The sequence below is a fragment of the Polypterus senegalus genome, chromosome 3 (assembly GCF_016835505.1).
Source record: "Polypterus senegalus isolate Bchr_013 chromosome 3, ASM1683550v1, whole genome shotgun sequence".
NCBI classification, from domain to species: Eukaryota; Metazoa; Chordata; class Cladistia; order Polypteriformes; family Polypteridae; genus Polypterus; species Polypterus senegalus.
Genome location: NC_053156.1, coordinates 127,097,425 through 127,121,206, shown reverse-complemented (window position 1 = coordinate 127,121,206; position 23,782 = coordinate 127,097,425). Strand labels below are relative to the sequence as shown.

Sequence of the window (23,782 nt, the reverse complement as noted above, 5' to 3'; positions counted from 1 at the left end):
CCTCATGAACTGGGAATCCTTTATTCAGACCCTGTGCCCAGAGACTGTGTAAAATCCACAAACATTCTTGGAGATAAGGGAGAAAGAATCCTATTATGTTGTAGGTACATAAAAAATGTCTAATTTTAATAATGGATTATTCTAAAAGTAAAGATACTTAAAACATAATTAGAATAAGTTTTAGTGTATTTATAAAAAAAAATGTTTAACTTACAGCTGCTTGGTGCTTCTTTACACTGGAAATCTGATTGACCTTCACCTCCATCCGTTTCACCAGGCAATCCAGCTCCCTTTCAAAATCTTCACGGACTTCAGGTTTACTTGTTTCTTGTATTTGCTTAAGAAGCTCCTGATGTTCACTGAAAGACAACAGCAAATAGATTTGATGCTTTTTTTTTAAATAATTAAAGAAAGACTATCTGGCAAATATGGTACATTTATGAAAATGCATTTTTACATTCATGCTTTGAATATAACTGAAAATGATAGCTGTTTAATTATTAAACTGCAGCTCAGACAGCTTGTCAAAAGATTATACATTATCAAAATTATTTAGAGCAGTGATGATTAAAGTTTGATCAACCAATATATTACATTTAATAATTCAAAATAATAATAAACTGTACAACTGGCTACAAACTTGAAAACACTTTCTTTGAAAGTGATAATGAGATTCTTAAAGCATCTGGGAAAATGCTGACCCCAAAGGGTACATAAATTTAATTATAATTGTGGATTTTACCATCTTGAAAACATTGTTTTGCTGCTTTAGAAATGCAAGTAGACTAACAAGCTGGCTCCAATAAGATGTCCACAGGATACCAACCCATACACTGTGGTTTCCTGGCTCATTTCTGTCTCAGCCAATGTTTGGTGCGTTTTTTTAACGCTATGTTCGTACAATTGCACGTGTAGACCAGGGAAGCAATAAAGGTCAAGGAAAAAGATAAATTGCAGGTCCATAGGCTAATTTTATAGTACTTGAGTCACCTTACCCCGTTTCTGAAAAATACATGAAATGTCTCCCTGCAAGCTATAAGCTGCACAGCATTTTAAAATGGTGTATTAGAGCATGGAGCAAAAAGCACAAGAAACTGTGAATCCACACTGTTACCGCTTGCCGTCATTCTTTTGGCCAATTTCAGTTTGTTCTTTTTTTTTTTTTTTTCTCTCCACAAGGTTAATTCCAATACATTGTAATTTAAAGGCACTATATTGCGCCCGACCCGGCACAGACTGACCCAGAGGCACGTGTAAAAGCACAAAGACTTATTTTTCTTCACCTGTGGGGCACGTCTTCCCCATGAACCCCACAGGCCATACACAGTCCCACAAGCACTTAACTCCACAACTCAACTCAACTCAACTCAACTCAACTCAACTCAACAACTCCTCCCAGGCAACCTTGTCCTCTTCCTTCCAATTCTGGCCCTTGAGTAGTTTCTGCGGGCTGTTTTTGTAGCCCTCCCGGAAGTGCTCCAGGTGGTAATTGGCCTAGTTAGGCTGCACTTCTGGGTGTGGCTGTATTCCAGCCCACAGAGGCTCGTTAAGCCATGCAGCTCCTCCAGGTGGTGGTCACAGAGCCCAACAGGTCCGAGACCTGAAGTCCCACACCTGTGGCCCCGATATAACACAGGAGGGTTGCCACCACGCGTTCCGGAGGACGTAGAGTGCATCCCATGGCTTCTCCCCTGGATCCAGTGTTGAAGGGGTGCCCTGGCCGGGCATGGGACCTGGCCACCTGTCACAACACTTAGTAAGGACCTCTTATTTTTAGATAGCCATTTTGTCTTTTTTAGACAATACCTCCTATGTCGGATTACTTTCACTCTTAACAGAACTTCAATGTAAAGTATAGATATACTGACTGGTGAGAGCAGCTGAAAAATAAAACAATCCTTCATTTCATCTCTGTTTATAACAAGTTGCTCCATTTATCACATTAAATTAAGAGCAGAGTACCATCACAGTTGCAAGTATAAATAATTATAACTTTATTTAAATGCTACCTTTTCTCCTTAAATGGTTTGCAAATCACAACATTTAGGTGAAGTGCAAGTGTCACAGTATCATTTGTTAACAACTACCTCGATCACACATTACAATTACATGAAAAGACCTTCTCAAGGAACAGGCAGATGGAGTGTGGATAAGAAAAGACAACTTATTTAAAGAAAAGCATGAAGTACATAGAATAAAAATTTTAAATTACAAATTAACATATTAACCAAAATAACACATTTTTAATTTGAAGATAAACATTTAAAGAGTAAGTCAAACATTGCTTACAAACTCATTTGTCCCAGCTCATCTTGCAGGGCCACCAGCAGTTCAGACAGGCTTCCAGCTGAAGTAGTTGAACAAGACGACATAGGCAAATGGAAAGTTTTCTTCTCACTTGTAGTTTTTTCTGTCATTCTAACAGGAGGACCAGGACTCACATCACTCAGTTGTGGATGGCGGTACTTCATAAGGTGCAGTACATTTTGCACATTGGCACTTACAGAATGGCTGGGACTGGTAGACTAGGAACAAAAATCAAAAAGTCTAATTTCTGCTTAAGAATATTCCAAATTTGTGAAGAAAAAAAAAAATCAAACTCCTCAAATTAAATTTCCATTTCAGCATTGGGTCAAGAGTTGACAAAGGGTTAAAGACAATCAGATGTACTGTACACCTAGACAATGTATTCCTTTATACATTTAATATTCACCATGTATTGTTCATAATGCTACGGTACCCTCTAATGTTAGGAAAGCAGCCATAAAACAATGTTTAATGTTTTGCTGGACAGCTGCATTGTTTCTGGAGGAGGTTCAATTTACAGATATACAGAATACAAGACAAAGAATTTTAACCACCATAGAAAAATAATAAAACTTACAGTTCCTGCCACAAAAGGAAGATGCTTCAGTTTATTCTTAAAAGACGGAAGTATGGGATCCTTCTTCACATTAGTAGCTTTCTATATATATATAAAAAGAAATTGTGTGTATATATATATAAAAAGAAATTGTGTGTATATATATATATAATGGGGTGCAACGATACACAAAATTTACGGTTCGGTTCGGTACTTTGGTGTCACGGTTCGATAATTTTTCAATACAAAAAAATTCATGCCTTTTTTAATTTGTAATTTATTAAAATTATATATATTTCTTTTAACTCAAAAATACAGTTTTAAATTAAATGTTGCTGAAAAACAAAATAATAAAAATAAAAGAGTTTGGAAACGAGTTTATTACAGAGAAAGGTCCCTTTCCAAAATAAAAGCTATGCTATACCCTTCTTCTGGGGTATATTCTCAGGAGCATATTGAACATATGTCCCCATAAAATGAACCACTCTCTGATGGACCTCCCCTCACACTCATCTTCTGGAGTGCTAGCACTTAGCTGCATATACAACAAAAACAACTTAAATAAAAATATGTATTGCACAGAAATGCCTTCCTAAATATATTTTGAAACATTTGAAATGTTCTAAAATTAAGGTATCAACCACATACAGTTCTGCATTATTTGGGGATCCCTGACTGTATTTTCTATACTTAGTAGAATATAAAACAAACACACCCAATGCTACACGCTTCCTCAGTTTGTTTGCCCAGTTGATTTCATACAAGGGACGCTATTGGCGGATGGCTTAGAAGCTACCTAATCAGAGCACGTATTACATATTAACTAAAACTCCTCAATGCTATAAGATACGACTCCGGCGCGGTGCTCGATTGTTTGCTTGTCTCTGCCTCTATCTCACCCTCTCTGACATTCTCTGCGCCTGACGGAGAGGGTGTGTGCTGAGGTGTTGTTTGCACAGAAGCTTTTTGCCTAGTGGATACGGACGCTCCTCTAAGAAATGCCGCTTTATCGAGGTGCGTCCAAAAGCTCACTTATTGATTTTTTGATTGTTTACTTTAATCTCGCGCGCTCTCTCTCTCTCTCTCTCTGACGTTCTCTGCGCCTGACGGAGGAGATGTGAGCAGAGGGGCTTTTTGCACAGAGGCTGTTTGCTTAGAAGATAGGGACGCTCCTGTAAAAAAATGCTGAAAGGCTACCTTCGCATTGATCCATTCATTGCCGCTGCTTTATCGCGGTGCTTGCATACTTAAAAGCGCAACAGCCCTATTGATTTTTCATTGTTTACTTTACTCTCTCTCTGACATTCTCCGCTCCTTACGCGCACTTTGAAGAGGAAGATATGTTTGCATTCTTTTAATTGTGAGAAAGAACTGTCATCTCTGTCTTGTCATGGAGCACAGTTTAAACTTTTGACTAAAGGGTGTTATTTCATGTCTAGAGGGCTCTAATAATGTTAAAAAACGAATTTAGAAGGTCGTAAACAGGTTTTCTATGCTCTAACTGCGAAAATATTAGATTTATAAATAAAGAATCCTACTTCGTGGAAATTCATTTATCTGTCTGGAGCGGATTAACCGCGATAAACAAGGGTTTACTGTATAACTGTGCGGAGAATATTTATAAACAATGTGGGAGAGTTTCTAAGGGCTTAGAATATATAAAAATAATCATACAAACATATGGTTTCTACTTCGGATTTTCACCTATCGCGGGGGGTTCTGGAACGCAACCCCCGCGATCGAGGAGGGATTACTGTATATAATTTTGTATCGTTCAATACATATGCGTACCGAACCGAAAGCACTGTATCGAACGGTTCAATATCGATACATGTATTGTTGCACCCTTAATATATATATATATCTTTAAGTCCATAGAAAAGAAAGAAGTACTTTTAAGTATACAAGCTGAAAATGTAGATGTTACACACATTAGAAATATGTTTTTGCATATACTATCTATACTTTCATATTTCTGTAAAAATGATAAACGGAAACAATAAGTATTTTTTTTAAATAAACACAAATAACAGAAAGGTGCACATAAATGCTGTTCTTTCAATAGTTTAGACTTTGCAATTTCATCAAAAATAATTACTTTTACAGTTTATCAACACTTGATTTCAGCATCATTACTTTTTAACCCTATTGAGCACAAGGGGCTGCCACTGAGCCCCAAGCTCAGGCACAAATCTGACCAAACACTGTCTTGAAATTACTCGCACAGTACCTTCTCCAATATGCAAAGTCAAAATAATATAGTCAAAGATGATACACAGTCCTTCCCCTCTTCTTATGATCCTCCAGGCGAGCATTGTCCACTAACTCCCAACTCATCTTCCGAGTATTCACAGTGCCATGACATTGCCTGGCGGAAGTACTTCCAGGTCATGCAAAAGCTCTGCAAAGCAGGGAGAGCTTCTCCTGCTAGCATCCTCTAGCAACACTTAGGATACCCGACAGTGGTGCCCTTCCAAAGTACAGGACCCCTGTGACAGTCCAAACCAGAACCTTGCTAGAGGAACACTGCCTCTTCTTGTACTGGCGGAAAAAAAACTGTCCTTGATAGCTAGTCTCCCCCAAGTCATTCCATTATTGAATTGTCCTGATTGGGATAGGAAACGAGAGTCATTCTGGCCGGATTGTACTTCCACCTATGTGGTCTGTACATTATGGCCTCCCAGCCATATAAGGCATCACTCTCCATCCTAGCCAAGATACTAGTCCATCTGTTATCACATTTACTGTATTTCCTTTCAACTCTGAATCATTTTAGCCATTTTCTGCTGCTTTGATTTAACTAGCTATAAATTTTATCATCCTTCACTCAATATTCATGTTCTACCCCTCAAAATAAAGATCAGACATTTCCGTTTCATAATTTCTAGTGGAGAATTAATTATGCAGTACACATACAGCACAACAGAATAAGATGCAGACTTCAGTAGTATTTTTATCATAAAATGCACTTTGAATGCTGTCCTCATTAGGTGTTGGAGTAACTTCCAAACACTACATAAATGTTGGTGAAAGTATCATGAATAACCAAAAACTTGAAATATCGACAAATAACGTCTAGTTTTAATGTTTTGAAGAAGTAGGGAGGGGAAAAAATATTTTTTTCCCCCACTTACACATCCATTATTGAAGACTCACTGCCTATGTGTAATTTTGGAGAAAAGATCGTACTCTGTCAAATTATACAGTCAAGTATTTGGACAGTGACACAATTTTCAGAATTTTAGCTCTGTACACCACCACAATTGATTTGAAAAAAAAAAAAAAACAAATCGGGACTTTCAGCTTTAATTCAAAGGATTTCACAAAAACATTCCATTTTATGCCATGTATAAAATGTCCGTCTCTTCTAAACATCTGAATGTGCTAACTGTACAAATAAATACTTATGGACCTGACAGCACATAGTTGGTAAATAAATTATACTGTGTATCCAAATTACAAACAGCAATAGCTGTAAGATTCAAAAACATCTTTAAAAAAAAATTGAAATATAGAAAGTGGAATGTGGTATCATTTGAAAGTTGAAACACCCCTCTCATATATTAGGTAATAGTCTGTCTGTTAAATTGTATACAATTGAATCAGGACATTCAAGAAAGATATATGGGGTGGGGTCATGGGCAGGTGTTACTGTGATGAAGAAATTTAGCCATCCTTAAGGGAAGAAAGCAAAGCAGTACTTTAATGATTTCATGCAGTTTTTGCGCCTTATTCTTTGGTCCTACTAGTGGGTCCTTAACAATTTAAAGGGTAGTACTTCAAGTTTTGTGTCCATACCTCAGCCCTGTGACCCTGTATTGGTGTATGTGGTTCCTCACCTTAGCAGATGATTTCTTTTTCTTTTTCATTTTAGTGTCTGGAGGAAGTGAAGGCTGAAGTACCTTACTCATTTGAAGACTTGTTTGAATCTGTTACAATTTAAAAAAAAAAAAAAGAAGAAAAAGCTATAACAATATACAGACTCATTATATGAATTTTACACTCAAAATCTTGCATGCCATGTTATGGCTTCAAAATTGCCAAGAGGTTCTAGAAAGACTTTGGCCAGTTGGATTGATTAATGCACAGCATCTCATTAACACCATTTCAGGAATAACCATTAGAAGCAAAAACCCATAAAATATTCTTGTGATTCAGCTATGCAAAAATCACTGTATACTTAATAAAAAGAATGTGAGTAAATTAGAGATGATTCAGTTTTTGAGTGCTTTCTGATTTAATCTAATTACAAATATAACACTGGGAAACTGGGGTGTATACAGGTAGCCTTGGTAGTATCTTATAAAGGAGAGCTCTTGTCAAAAAGGCCAGAAGTTAGTCTGGTCATAAGAGTACTGTGGGACATGAGATTTTTTTTCCTGTCTTCCCTGGCCACCTGACCATAGAATTAGACTAAATTGTTAGATTCTTAAAAACAAACATATGTATAAGAACTTTACTTTTTTCATCACTTGTAGATCTGTGTTATGTAAGGACATTTTGATTTATTCTTATATACTATTTTTGGTATGTAATTTATTAATTCTTAACAATTTCTACTTTTTTTGCATATTCTTGCAACATTTTCATTGAGATCTTGTAAACACTTTAAACATTCTTTAGAAGAAAATGTACTACAGAAATATGTTGTTGTAGTAATGGACAAGGCAAAAAATAGAGATTTGATAGTCTTGGTGGATTGACACAATGCACTGTAATCAAAGAGCTACCCCAGACGACCAAAAAGGCTAAATAATGTAGTTCTGATTTTATCTTTTTCCATCATACCTTACAGGGTTGGTAAGCTTAAGCCATTCATTATATTTTACTTGGCCTTTTGCCAGGATCTTCATTTATTCCACCTCTTTTTCTGTTCTTTGAGATCTTTTCTTCCCACTTCATTTGAACACCTTTTTGGGAACATCTTTCATTCAGACAAATTACATGCATCACTGTAGAGATTTTTATGCGATTTTCACTTCTGGTTGTTTTTCCAGTTCTTCAAGGATTATTTTATTTCTTATTGTGTCTCTTGTTTTATCTACCACTTGCCTTAAATACTTAGTTTCAACGGCTATTATTTTAGATCTTTGGTTATCCAGAGAGGCGAGATTGCGTTGGCTTGGACATGTGCAGATGAGAGATGCTCTATATATTGGGAAAAGGATGTTATGGATAGAGCTGCCTGGCAAGAGGAAAAGAGGAAGGCCTAAGCCAAGGTTTATGGATGTGGTGAGAGAGGACATGCAGGAGATGGGTGTAACAGAACAACATGCAGAGGACAGAAAGATATGGAACAAGATGATCCGCTGTGGCGACCCCCAATGGGAACATCCGAATGAAGAAGTTTATCCAGTATTGCCAGGTTTCTGCAGTGTATGAGATTGTTGGTACATACATAGTTTTATATAGGTATATCTTCAATTTTTATGCTCCATTTTTTTCCCTATTAAATTAACACCACCCTAATATTATAATGGCTTTGCCTTGTTTATTTCCATCTATCTTTACACCTTCACTTACTTTTAACGCCAGGAATTTATATAGACAGGTTCTGTAGTTTTCACATCTATCTGTATCCACATTTGACAATTCTCTTCTCATGGTCCCCTTATTTTTTTGAGCGATTTACATCGCTTTTCCATTTCATCAGCTTACTTTGAAACTGTTGCTCACTTACTGCAATTAATGTTGTATTATCCACATATATTACTACACCCTGGGTCAATACTGGATTTAATTTAAAATATCCTACGACAGTCTAATTTCTTTCTTGCTCATGTTAATTATATAATCCATATATATCACAAATAGAGGATTAAGGCCTCTCTCTCTCTCTGTCCATTACCCCCTTTTCATAATTCATTGATCTGATCATTGTCCATTTAATCATACCATTCCTACACATTTTGGATTAATAATTTCAAATGATAATTTTTAACTTTTCTGGCATTGCCATTGCTTACAGTGCTATTTCATGTATATCTTCATACTAAATACTTTGTAAAATGCGGTTTTTAAATCAAGAAATGGCAAGTACACTTCTTTATTGTTATCCAATCTATTCTCAGTTATTGACCATAAGGTGAAAATGTGATCTTTTGTATTTCTTCCTGGTTCTTGTTCTTCTTGTAATTCTTTATTTCCATTCTCAATTTTATTTCCATTAACACCAAGTTTACTTTTAATACCACTAATGACAAACATATTCCTCTATACAGTCTGTTGCAGCTCGCTTTTTATATATTGGTACAATTATAGTTTTCCTTGTTTCTCTGGCGATTCCTTTATCCCATGCATGCCAAAAGATTTTCTTGAGCTTTTTAAATACTTTTGTTTAAGTATGGAGGAACATTTCAGCCGTTATGCTGTCTACCCCAGCTGCTTTGCCATTTTTTGTTACTTTCTTGTATACATAGTATAGAGGAAGTATAGGAATCATGAAAATATTCGACCTTGAGATTTTGATGAATCTTGATATTTTAGACCTTCCCGAGTCCAAAAAAAAAAAGTCAATGAGATTTTGTACACCTGCTTTACATCAAAAATAAGGAATTGTATCACCTTTTGGGCCACTTCCGATAAGTGCAAGTGGTAGTTTAACTGAATACTTTCATGAATTTAAGTAAGCTATGGTTACAATTACAGTTAGATCATTCAAATTTTGTATAGATATTTATAATGATAAAAAGCAAACAAATATGAAATTTGAGAAAAACTACTCAACCCAAAGTAGTACTTTATTTAAACAACCATCTGAATTTTTTGTATTATAGAAATATAAATGTGTACACGATATCAAACTGTATTCAATAACACATTATTTGAGTAACTATTATTTTAATTTACAGTATACATCAGTTTAACAATAACATGTAAACATTGAACGTGCCATGTAAATATAAAGATGTAATGGGAACAATAAGCTGCTGCGTCCCTGTTGTGTTCCTGGCAATACATTATGCGAATTTTTTTTTTTTTTTAATTTCCACCATCATTATCCTAATTAAATGTAGCTAAATGCAGTTTTACCTATAGCAATTTATTGCAACAAATCTATACTAATAGAAGGCAAAGCCCTCACTCACTCACTGACTGACTCACTGACTTATTACTAATTCTACAACTTCCCATTTATGTAGGTAGAAGGCTGAAATTTGGCAGGCTCATTACTTACAGCTTACTTACAAAAGTTAAGCAGGTTTCGTTTCGAAATTCTACGCATAGTGGTCATAACTGGAACCTACTTACGTACATATATACGGCCATAGCCTGCAGCTCGGTCGCCGTGAGAAGTGGAGTTGCGTCCCCCATCATCACGCCTCCCACGTAATTGAGTGCCTGTCCATATAAGGCCGTCCGTCAGCAGCAGTCCAATAGACACACTGCCGCTAAATATTCGCGGGTCAAGGGCTGTGCTTATGCAAATGAAGAGGAGATGGTCAGGGATAGAATAGTGTTTGACACAAACACAAGCCCTCACTGACTGACTAACTGATCACTAATTCTCCAATATATACGGCCATAGCCTGCAACTCGGTCACTTTGTGATACGGAGGTGCGTCCCTTATCGTCACGCCTCCCACGTAATTGAGTGTCTGCCCATATAAGGCTGGCCGTCAGCGGCAATCCAATAGAAACACTCTGCCACTAAATATTTGCGGGTGAAGGACTGTGCTTATGCAAACTAAGGTGATATGGTCAGGGAGGTGTTTGGCACAAATTCAGCGAAAGTGCGAGTGAAACTTTTAAGTGCCGGGTCTGAGCAAACATTAAATAAAGCCGTAGACATCGCAAGATCGTACGAGATAGCACAAGCACAGCTGAGAACCTTTGATGCATGTACTCCAAGCAGCTCACGTGAACTGACTTTGCAGGACTGGAAAAGGTAAACCCGTGCATGCAGTGTGTGATGTCTCAGATAAAGAGGAAGACAAGCTGCTTATTGATGCAGTAGGAAAGGAACAACCCTCTAACGCTAAACAAGTCTTTGTAGACATATCAATAGGAAAGCAAGGTGTAAAGCTCAAGTTTAAATTACGTTCATAGACACACTGCCGCTAAATATTCGCAGGCAAAGCCACAACTTAATACCGGGAATGCCCGTTAAACATCTTAGATTCACGAGTACCAATTTGGGTAGTGATCACTTCGATGAATTAAACCTGTTATCTTTACAACGGTTGACAACGAAGATGAGATGGCCAGGGATAGACTAGACAAACACAGAATGTAACTTGAACACAACACATCCTCCAAATATGAACCTGATTGAAAGAAATAATGATAATCAAATCCTTGATGACAGCAACACTCATAACAGTCACAAAACAATTACATTGACAATCATGTTACGTTATTTTTAAAATGCTTCCTTTTCTTTTTCATAACTTCTTTAACACACTACTTCTCCGCTGCGAAGTGTGGGTATTTTGCTAGTATTATATAATACTAACACGTTTTCTATGTTTTAGGTGACTATAACTTTATTTTGCACTTAATGTAGGTAATGCATATATAATCATGAAAAAAAATTCCACCACTGTTTGACCTCCCTAAGTGCAAAAATAATTTTAATATAAAGTTTGATTATAAATAGAGATACACAATTGTGTACTAATATTATCAGTTAGTTATGATGAGAAACAAAGATATGATATTTGAGAAATATTGTACAACTGGAAGTGGTTCTGATGACCTTTTCCTCTATCTTAGTATAAGAGAAAGTTAAGGGAGCACACTCCCAATTTTTTTTTTTTTTTATAAAATCAGATCTTCAGTTATTTTTTCTTCCATTATTTCTCCTTGCTTCTCCATTTCATCTTCACTCATCCCCTCCTACTCTAATAGATGTTCATATTGGTCTCCCCTCATCATTTTTTCTTTAAATTGTCATTGAATAGTGGGCTCTCAGTGCTTTAAGTATCCTTTTTACTTCTGACCGCAACACTCCTTTTGAGTTTTTGTTTTTTTTATTATATTTTAGATTTCCCTTTAACATTTTTGACTGCTTCGGGAATTTTCTGATCATTATTTTCCTCTGTTTTCTTCCCAGCACTATTTATTTGCCAATTTTACAATACATTCAGCATCTTCTTTTGCTTATATACTTCACAGTCTTCCTCAGTTTTTGTTTAAGCATTGTCTCCTTGCCTCTATTTTCTGTGCCACATTGCTCTTCACTCCCTCATTCCAATGTTTAATTCTTTTTTGCTCAGGGTCCTTCTTTCTATTTTACCTCTGCAGATGCCAATAGCAATTTGTAAAAATATTTCTTTAAATTTTGTCCATCCTTTAACGGTCCGATTTTCTTTTCAATTTTATTTTCTTCTGTTTCTTCTAATTTTCCTTTGAGTCCATTTATATGAACCTGTTTGCTGTCGATTTCTTCTAAAGATTCCTATTTAATTCTTGAATATTTTCTTAATCTTTAATTTCTTTCCAAATGTTCAAATCCATTATTAAAAATCTATGCTTGGTGCATAACTATACTCTGCCAATTGTTTTTACACCATACATGGTATGCCTCACGCTTCTTGTACAAGGATGTAGTACTTCCAGATTATTCACATTTAAACAGTGTATATAAGCAGGCCCGAGGATCTTGAGTACCCATACCTTTCACTATGACAACAGTTAATTATCTCATAACTGTATTTACATATAAACATTTTATTGTTCTTACCTTAGGAATACAAGAACTTAGTCAATATGCTGAGCCCAATATATTCTATTTAAGTAAATATTAGTGTTTAAGAAAGATAAAAAAATATTGGGAACAAAAAGCATTAGGGAGTGTGACAATTTCAGTTGTAGCTGTTCTTCTCAGCAAGACTACCTACCTGGGTAGTTCTTTCTTGTATAAGTTGACGCTGATTTTGTTCTTCCAACAGTTTTTTCTCCAGTTGAATAATCTTTTTCTAAAATAAAGATTTAAAAGAGATAAACGGAATAATAGTGATACCAAACTTCAAACATTAAAATTTACAGGTACAAGCTAATGAGAACTGTAAAGGTTACCATTGGAACAATAGATAAAAACCTTTTTCACTTTTTTTTATTTATTTATTTTCTTGACTGGTCATTGGATGAGATTTGTAAGACTTCAACCAAATTTGGGTTAAGATCTATCTGTAGGATTGCTTTTACCAGCTTCACAGCCAACGAAAGGGGACCCTTTAAAAAGGGGCAAACTTGCCAAAGTCGCAAAAGAATTCCAACTTTTTTTTGGGATAGTAAGTTACATAAAAGATCAATGTAAAGAGCAAGAAACTATAGGCACACAGAACCTGCAAGCACCATGGTACCATAAATATACCTGCACTCTTCCCTTTCAAACTCCCTCTTCCCAACCACTAGGCACTCCTGCTGCCTGATGAGATGTGTAGTCGCCTCATCTGTAATAGTTTATATTATATATTATTGTTATACATCATTCTTCCTGTCTCAGTGACATGAATTTAAGTGGTCACTTAATGGCATAGTTCTGTAATTTTTACAAAGGGAAACAAATCTTATTTCACTCAAATTCCAGGCTCATCACTAATATGTTAAAAATAGCCCAAGTGACATCCCTGTTGCCACAGTCTATGTTCTGGGCCCTATTACATACAGTTACAAACAAAATATAATGGCTAATCAAGAAAGAGAAAAGTCAGGTTGATGTCAACTTTAGTCTATGGGACAAACTAGCGATTTACAGTGACCTCTCAGACCAGGGGTCTTTAGGCACTTTCTTACAGCAGGATCTTTGTTTTCAGGAAGCAAGAAGGTCTTTTCGATGTAGGCCCTGGTCCACAGCACAATTAATTACCCAAGCCCCACCCAGAATAGTTCCTGGCTGAAAGAACACTACAAACCCTGGAGTAAGACCTTAAAAAAAAAAAAAAAAAAAAGAGTACCAGAACTACAAATGGCCCAAGGTCCAGCATTGTGAATGCTACAAAAGTTTCTCCATTTCGAAAAAGGCCATAGTTCCTGCGAAAGGTTTATCCGGTGAGAAAGCTACATTTGTAAAGGATAACTTGGCTAATTCACTGTTGTTGTATTTTTGTATTTACCTGCAGAGCCACAGCACCATACGTCACCACATGTCTAACCAGCTGTTTATAGACTAGCACTGTACATACTGTTCATCTAGAGCTAGAACACCCTGCTATTAGTGAGACCAGTTGCAATTTAAAGGGTTACTTTTAAACACTGCATCAAACGTGAGAATTCTAAAGCCCTTTAAAACCATCAATGCCAACAATCATTATGAGTTACAAAAGATTTTTTTTTCTAAGATTTAAAACCCTCGGGTCCTCCCTGCGTGGAGTTTGCACGTTCTCCCCGTGTCTGCGTGGGTTTCCTCTGGTTACTCCGGTTTCCTCCCACAGCCCAAAGACATGCAGGTTAGGTGCATTGGCGATTCTAAATTACCTCTAGTGTATGCGTGCCATGCAGTGGGTTGGCACCCTGCACCTTGTGTTGGCTGGGATTGGCTCCAGCAGACCCCCCGTGACCCTGTAGTTAGGGGGATATCATTCAACAATGTAAAATAAAATAAGCATGTCTATCAGAAATAAACTTTTCTTTCCTTTTCCCCGAATTGCAGTTAGTGATATGATGCACAATCCTTTTCATTTCCTTCTTTATGAAAAAAAAATAAAGTTTATTTAATATTTTTTGTGGTTGCTAAAATCAACAACTATTTGTGTCTGACCAGAAAGTCACCTGAACACAACAACATGGAATGTTGAGACATCTCTCTGAAACTTCCTATAGTACATGAACACACATATACACACACTCTTTATACCATATCGTACAATTTAGAGTATTTTTGGGACATGGAAAAAAAACTGAGTTCTTGGGGGAAGAAAAAAAATAAAACAGCACCACCACAAAAAAAATGCAAGGTTTGTTTAATCTTTATTCAGGCATTTACAGGGCCAGGAATCTGGAGATTTAAAGCAGTAGAACATTCAACAAATGCATCACTATAACATTAGTAGCATAGTAACATTTACGACTCAATAAATGGTTAAAATTCAGCAGGTTGGACAGTGGATGGATGGATGGATGGATAAATGGTTAAAAAAAACAATGTATATGAATGAATAGGTCTTTGCAAAAAATAAGGTAGCGTATGAATTAAGTAAAATCTTGCACATCTAAAACAAAATGCTTGACAAGAGCAACCTAAAGAAAGAAATAAATGCTGATGATATGAAGATTCCAGCACATACAATACCTATTAAAGGCCCACAAATGCTCTTTAAAATCCCCAGGAAGAAAACATTGTGAAGTCACCAGAACAGCGTGGTCATGGGGAACTGGCAGCATTCCAGCGGAATTCCTCGGAGCCAGAAGATTGCAACAGAAGTAACCGGCATGTACCACAAAGGACCCTTTTGTTTACTTTTAAATAGGGATGTCATGATACCAGAATGATTTTATTAAATATTAATACCTGTGGAATTTCTTGAGTTGATACCTATTCAACACCACAGCAAAACAAAAATATTCAAAACTATCAAATTATAATGCAAAACTTGAAGTTAATTGTTAGAAGACATAGGGATCCCTCTAGTGCAACCAAAAAAAAAAAATTAAGAAGCTGTTATAATCCTGAGGAAATTTTAGCATAGGATTTATAAAGAATATCAAAGTATCTTATTTATCTTACTATGTGTACAGTCTAAATTTTCTCTCCAAAACTGAAAAATACTACTTACAATAAATGAGGAAAAATAAAAAATGAATAATTCTAAATCTTTACAATAGCAATTTTTACACTATTAGCTGGTTTAAAAAAAACAAAATTTAAATGAAGGAGTTCATCTGATTCAAATTTGTCACAAACACCTGCAGCTTATAATTATCAAGATCTGTATTTTTTCATATCTGTCCTAACTTCAAGATTTTCTATATGAAATTAATGTAAAACTGACAAGTCTAATCCATTACATTAGCCTTTGTTATTGCTTAGGTTGTATACAAATCCAAAATTATAAATGAACCATGGCTTACATCACCTTAATTGTAATTAAGAGCATGCAGTAAATTCCCCAACATTCTATTCAACTATGTTCATCAGATTTTAGGTGTTATCTATACTAATAAAAGGCAAAGCCCTCACTGACTGACTGACTGACTAACTGATCACTAATTCTCCAATATATACGGCCATAGCCTGCAGCTCGGTCACTTTGTGATACGGAGGTGCGTCCCTTATCGTCACGCCTCCCACGTAATTGAGTGTCTGCCCATATAAGGCCGGCCGTCAGCGGCAATCCAATAGAAACACTCTGCCACTAAATATTTGCGGGTGAAGGACTGTGCTTATGCAAACTAAGGTGATATGGTCAGGAAGGTGTTTGGCACAAATTCAGCGAAAGTGCGAGTGAAACTTTTAAGTGCCGGGTCTTAGCTAACATTAAATAAAGCCGTGGACATCGCACGAGATAGCACAAGCACAGCTGAGAACCTTCGATGCATGTACTCCGAGCAGCTCACGTGAATTGACAGTGAACGCAGTACGCAGAGAACAAGCAAGAGCTCCAAAGAGCGCTGAACAAAAAAAGCTTTACACAATTGAGAAGGCAGCAAAAGAACATGAAACGAGTGACGAATACAAGCATATTCATAAGTGCAGCTACTGCGGAAACAAAGCACGGTGTAAACCATAACTTTAAATTAACTTTATAGACACGCTGCCGCTGGCGTTTGTCATGCCTACGACGAATACGATATTCGCGTGATAAAAGTTTAATGAGAAGACGCGGGGTCAGTCCACACTTTGAACCTGTCCCAGTCATTCAATGCATAAGACACAATGTCCCTCCAGATATCAAAAGTGAGCCTGATATGTCTGTGCAATATGTAACACAGAGAATGGAAAAGGCAGGCGCCATCTCTGGGCATGGAAATCACTTGGTAAGTGATAGTTCTTTGATTGATGGTGATCACCTCGAATAGACATGTTAATGGGGGTACGGTTGGAACAATGAAGGAAATGGGTACCTGAACAGTAAACATCCCAAAAAAAAAAAAAAAAGTCTAAAATATCTACACAATAACTATAACAATCGTAATAAATGAACAATAAAACAGCAGAGAACCTGTGGATTAAATAAAAACCCTGCTTCCTTGGTAAACCAAGGAAAGGAATGAAGACACCGCAGCGCCTTATACAGTATGGGCAGGCAGTCAGCCAAAGAAGGGAATCAAGAAATAACTATAATCGTAATAAACGAACAAAAAAAACAGCAGAGAAGCCACGGATTAAATAAAGGAAATGGGTACCTGAACAGAAAACTAAGTCTAAAATACCTACACAAAATTGCTGGTGAAGGACTGTGCTTATGCAAACGAATAGAAAGCAAATGTTACGTTATTTTCAAAATGTTTCCTTTTCTTTTTCATAACTTCTTTAACACACTTCTCCACTGCGAAGCGCGGGTATTTTGCTAGTATTCTATAAACAAGTGCACACAGTACAAGACTGGTAAGCATATTTTATCTAGCTGAGCTTCAAAACTGAAACAATTGTCTACAGGCATAGGTCTACATTTAAACAGATCATCAAAAAGTGTTGCTTGCCCACCACTCCGACCAGTGCTACGTGGTGGGCTAAGCAGGGATAGTCAAGAGGTGTGAGATTATGGAGAGATGCTGCGTCACCAGCACCAAGTCCCTGACATAAATAAATCAAAGTTATGAAATGTGTAATTAAAAAAAAAAAAAAGTAATTAAAACAAACGATTTATTGATCACATATCAAACATTCATTAATGCCATTTTCACGTAGCCTTTAGATGTTCTACCTTATTTCTTCTTATCCTTTCCTATTCTTTTGTAATTATATTTATTTATATTTTGACACTGCAGGGACAGCACCTAATTTCGCTGTATTTGTTACAATGACAAAGATATTCCGATTCTGATATTTACTAATCTGTGATGGTTGAAGCGGGATCATTAGAAGATACCTAGAGCAACACAGAAATTATATAATCCATCTCCCAGTTAAGACCTCAAGTTCAAAGTCAGTAGCTCAACATGAGAGTAAGGCCGGCGATTTAAACATTATGCAACACGTCCGCTGGAGGACGTTGCTGCTGTTCAAGCAGTGCACCGCCTATACTTGCGTATGTACAGTAGTTGAAGTAAATAATCTGGAGGATTACATTCTGATGCTGTTGCAAAAGTGGGAAAAAAAAAAAAAGATGGCAACAGTTACCCAGAAGATGTATTGCGTCAACACAATGCTTGTATTGCCTATGTGGAGCCCTGCACGGTTCAAGAAGGTCCAAAGCACAGAAAACGTTTCCACAAACAAAAATGAAAATAAAATAAAAGAATTTCCAAAGAGCAGCTGCAGACAAACATGCCAGCATTCACTCCACTGGAACATGAAAGTAGCATGGTTGCTTTTAAAATTAAATTCATAGAGGTGCCATCAGTTGGTTCAAATTGCAACAGATAAAAGTTCTAACCAGAATTAGAAAAACAGAGCATCTCTCATCTGTACTGGCCTCTCTCCACTGGCTACCAGTGATATTTCGGATTGATTTTAAAACTTTGTTTTTAAGGCCTTACCTGGTTTCTCTCCAAAATATATCTGTGATCTCCTTCATCCCCGTTTGGGAATGAAGTCTTTGAGGTCTTCTGCTCAACTACTCCTTGCAGTGCTAAGATCACAGTTGAAGTCTAGGGGTTACAGAGACTTTTCAGTTGTTGCTACTAGGCTTTGGAATGATCTGTTACTATACATCAAACCTTCTCCTTCTATTGAGGTTTTTAAGACTCTGTTAAAAGCCCACTTTTTCTCTTCCACTTTTCATTGTGGGTATAGTCATCGGGAGGGGGAGGATGGAAATGAAATAGTTGTTAAACTGTTTTATATAATTGCTTTCTTTACGGTAGTCTTGTATGCTCTTTTGTACAATTTCCGTTGTTTTTAAAATTTGATTTTATAAATAAAATTGACTTGATACTCATGAAAATTAACTTCCTTTCAAAAGCCAACCAACCAAATGACGGACATAAATTTAGTTTGTAGACTCGTATTCTGTTTTACACATATTTGCATCTCTATAGTGTGTTTTTTGTTAACACCAATTTGTTTTAAGACTTGCCTCAATTTGTACTTTCTACAAATGTTGTTAGCACTGGTGTGCAGTTTTCTCCCCCATCTCAGTCTTGTATGCATAATTGTGGATGTATGCAAGACTTCCCCTGCGGCCCTGAACTACATATGACCAATTGATGAATGCTGGGAAACATCTGTAGATGTTCAATCAAAGAATGAATGTATAGCCTCTGTTCCTTTAATCAGAGCTGTGTATGACATGTTACTAAAACCAATTCAATTTCACCATCTAGTTTCCAAGCTAACTGCTTAATAGGATAAAATTGGAAATACCTACATTAGCTTTTGTTATGTTTTGGCCACGATTCCAGTAATAGCGAACTCACAGTAAGCATTTCAAGACAGGACTTCCATTTTTTTCTTCTTGAGGGATGTTCCTGCAGTGCTGTAGCACTGTGAGACATTTTCATATATAGTCTATATTCATACTTTATCATGAATTATTGTGCAATCTGAAGTAATATGTCACTCAACAGTGTGTTACCAACTTTCATTCGGTGCTAGAAATACTGTACTAACTTTTTTTACAGTTACTTTTTCAGAATTTTGTTATCAACTTGGTACCAATGTACTGGTTCCTGTGAAATCCCTACTTTTAAATCTTATGCATCTCTTCAAATGTCTTAAATAGTATAAAAATACAAATGTAACCTTAAGCCATGGAAGGAAATAGTTTAAAAACCTCAATTACTTCTTCTAAATTGATTTTTCACAAAGCAAGTTTGCAAGCTTAGAAGTACAGAGTATGCACAATTCCTCACCAATACCTTTTGTAGGATATCTCTAAACAGAAAAAATGTGCTCATTGTGTTATGTAACAGCTGAAACAAAGCAACAGCAGTAATACCATAGAGCCACCCAGACATACTATATCTACATGCAAAATAAAATTGTTTTCAATAGCTCAACAGAATCTCATGATACAAATACATAATGTGTTCATACCTCAGCAAGAGCCTGAGTGCTTATAAGATTAAGGCACTCTTTTTCTAGGGCTTCAAGTTTTTCTAATTTAGACTGCATTTCAACTTGATCTCGACTCTTATCCTCCTGAAGCAAAGCCTAGAAATAAATGCACATTAACTTTGCATAAGTATAACAAATGATAAACAACAACTATTATTATTATTATTTTTATTATTATTATTAATAAATAATAATAATGTAGTGAAAAGTGCAAGAAGTTAAATGCAACTTTATTTATAACATATACTTAAAGATGCTACCTATCAGCAACCTTGCCAATGGTGTATGCTTGTACGTTAAACGGCATCAAAGGAAATGATTCAATACATGGAATGAGTACACCAAAACTAATATTAATATCACTGAATTTCACAAAAATAGAAAATATATATTGTGACCTGTAAGGGGGGGGTGTGGGGTATCTTAGACCCCTCCCAAGCACAACTGCACCAGATACAATTAGAGGATTATGGGGGGGGTTGTGGAAGAAAAAAAATAACACACTTATTAGGCAAACGACCTTTCCATTGAGCTCTTCAGGGAACTCTTCCCAGTCGAGCTTTGTCGAACCTCCACTCCTAACACTGACACTCTGAATGAGGCAGAGGGCCCCTATTTAATTCGGACCCAGGCTCATTTCCTACGAGTCAGTGGCGTAGCCAGCAAGCACTTCTCTGCCAGGTGGAGGTTTCACATTACCCAGAAGGCTCCTCCCAGCAGGGCTGCTTTCCAGAACTATAACTCACAAGCAGTCCAGCAGATGTCAAAAAAGGAACTATGCAAGAGGGAAACTGCCACCCAGTATACTAGGGGGAAACACATGACCCTTCGACAAAACCGGCCCGGTGAGAAAGGGAACAGTAGCCATTTCGGTCTGAATGTACATCCATTCATAGCCTTCACTCATAATGGGCTCCCAGCCAGGTAAGGGAGCACTCTCCATCAATCCCTGCCTTCCACTGCATTAGATTTATAAACCATCAAAACCATATTGGATACACAATAATTCTTTGCATTTATATAGCGTTTTTCTCACTACTCAAAGCGCTCAGCAATTGCAGGTTAAGGGCCTTGCTCAAGGGCCCAACATTGCAGAGTCTCTTTTGCCATTTATGGGATTCGAACCAGGAACCTTCCGATTGCCAGTGCAGATCCCTAGCCTCACATCCACCACTCCTCCACTATTTAATGCATGTAATTATAATGAATGACTTAATACACAGGAAAATTCTTCACTTTGAAGTGGAATTATTCCATACTTATAAGGTTTTTGTTTCACGTTTGGTCTACTGCCTTGTTGCTTGCAATTGTAAACCATTCTGAGAGATTTCATTCATTTTCAAAGTTTACACCCATTTAAGATGGGTAAACCAGATTTTCTAAATCCAAATCTAAAGTTTGTACTTACCATCTCATTGCTGAAAATATAGTAAACACAAAACTACAAGTGTATTTACATAATTTTGCACTCAATGCAGAACTTAAAAAAGTTATATAAAATGTTCTATATAGCCTACATTATGCATCTTCCGATCTTTAAAATGACAACTTCATAATAAAATTCTTTTCTATTTTGCTTATTGTAAACTTTGAGAAAACCTAAATCATTCTTATTAGACATTTAAGAAATATATGACAGCTACAGCCATTTATTATTACCCCTAAAGAACTGTCTAGAAGGTAAAAATAAATGAGCAAATAACACAGAATTTTAATTACAACAAAATTAATACTTCTGAAGCTCAGCTACAAAGTAACTGTATTTACATATTCAGAAAAACATTTCACATTGTAGGTTGTGGGCGTGGTCTCAAAATTGTCACAAAGGACAGAAGTAGTACTTAAGATTTAAAGCTATAGTACTGCAAAAAATAAATTTCATACCTGCTTTTCCATAATATCATTTTTGTCTCTTTCAGCTGTTTCAACCATCTTTCTCATGTAATCCAACTGTTTTTCAAGGAGTGAGCAACGCGCTTCAGCCCTGCATAGCTGAGATGTTAGCTCTGGAGGAATAGCACACCAAACTACATTTACCAATATATTCACAAGGACAACAAATCCATTTACAAAAACGAAGCTAAAAAACTGCTGAACTAATATCATATAACAATCAGTCATTATCCAACCCGCTATATCCTAACACAGGGTCACGGGGGTATTCTGGAGCCAATCACAGCCAACACAGGGCGCAAGGCAGGAACATACCCTGGGCGAGGTACCAGCCCACCACAGATATTGTATAACAGTTTTGACAAAATATTACATTCCCAATACAGAACATCACTTAACTAAATTGTTTAACATATGTAAGGATTTTGAAATGCAGTAACTTTTATAATTGGACACCAAATTTGTTTGCCTGTTTATAAGGTGAGCATAGCAATAATAGAAAGTGGTGTTATTTCGAAAAAGAAACTGTATCCATTCATCAATCCATCTGAAAAAGCTTATTTTATACAAGTCTTGAGAGTTTTCCTGCAATGGAAAAAAGCTGACAATAGGCCTAAACTGTTTATATGTCCATCACTGAAGCTCACAAACCCTGTGACAATTTGCAAACAATACAAAATATTTACATGAAAGTACCTTTATTCTGGTTTTCTTCACCTTCCATTGTTTCCATCGCTCTCTTTTCCGGTTCAAAACTCAGTGTTCGGCGCATAGCTTTTTCACTCAGATACTTAATGTTGTTTTCTGCTTGAATCCTCTCCAGTTCTAACCGACGAATCTTTTCCTGAAGTTTCCTTAAAGCTTTAATTACAGCTGTTTAATAGCATACATACAAATTAAAATGAAAGCTAATAAAGAATGAATTTATGTTTAGGCTGTTAACAAGAAAAAAACTACAGTTTTATCTCAAAGCTTTAGAGACTGGACTCCTAAAGCAACATGAACTATTTCAAGAAGCAAAGAAGGAGAAATATTCAATTCCTTTATAGCATTTGTACATGTATTACATCAGACAACATATTCTGAAATCCATTTAATCCTGACAGCAGCTAGAAATGAAACCATGGAACACCGTAGCACTTTAAAAGATTAACTGGAATTAACATCCCCCCTCTCAGGCACTTGGTATACCTAAACTAGATATGACAGCTGATATTTTAGATTCTTTCAAGTTAAAAGCACATCTTCATAAACAGTATAGGAAAAGTCTTAAAGGTGAAGTAAGTCATAAGCAAGAATTAGAAGGGTGAAAATTAAGAGGCTAATAAAGTCTAACATTTTATGTTACGAGGAGGATGGGAGCGTGCACTATTAAAAAAAAAAAACTTAAGGGCTTATATAAATGTTTGCAAAATAAGTATTATTCTATGCAGATCATATTTATGTAAACAATTAAAGTGTCAAATAAAAGAATGAACCTGGACATGTACATCATTTAAATTCTTCTTTGAAGAGTTTTAATGCACATTAATGTGAATTTCTGACATCGCAGTCAACAGAGACAGAACATTCAATTAAAAGTAAGCAGTTTGTTTCACACCAAGGAATGGCCTCAAGTTAACAAATTGACAAACAAAGACAGTACCCAAAGAATTCCTTAAAGAATGTTGTCTATGCTCAAGGTATAAACCTCTAATTTATGCAGTCTGTCTTATTAATCAACAAATTGTAAACAAAATCAGAGTCAAATATCCTTAGACTTTGTGAAGTAAAATTACTGGGTCAAGCATGTAAATATTTATAGCAGTTATATACAAAATGCTCAAATGTTGATGCAAATGAACCAAGATATATTTAAAAAAAACTAATGAAGTTGCCTTAAAATGTTTTTTTTTTTTTTTTAAAAAAATAAGGTTACCTAT

The 23,782-nt window shown here is 36.2% G+C and overlaps 1 protein-coding gene across 2 annotated transcripts in view; it reads right to left on the bottom strand.

Annotated features, from left to right (window-relative positions):
- cep57l1 (centrosomal protein 57, like 1) overlaps positions 1–23,782 on the bottom strand; it is a 33,967-nt gene that overhangs the window by 6,734 nt on the left and 3,451 nt on the right. The window contains exons 3-10 of one of the 2 annotated variants that reach the window (XM_039747904.1): positions 22,557–22,721; positions 21,852–21,973; positions 19,947–20,063; positions 12,706–12,783; positions 6,703–6,792; positions 2,885–2,965; positions 2,290–2,525; positions 215–359 (exon numbers count right to left, since the gene is read on the bottom strand). In XM_039747904.1, coding sequence (XP_039603838.1) covers positions 215–359; positions 2,290–2,525; positions 2,885–2,965; positions 6,703–6,792; positions 12,706–12,783; positions 19,947–20,063; positions 21,852–21,973; positions 22,557–22,721 — 1,034 coding nt within the window. Of the gene's footprint in view, positions 1–214; positions 360–2,289; positions 2,526–2,884; positions 2,966–6,702; positions 6,793–12,705; positions 12,784–19,946; positions 20,064–21,851; positions 21,974–22,556; positions 22,734–23,782 lie in introns of both variants that reach the window. The other variant, XM_039747903.1, reaches the window with a different exon arrangement.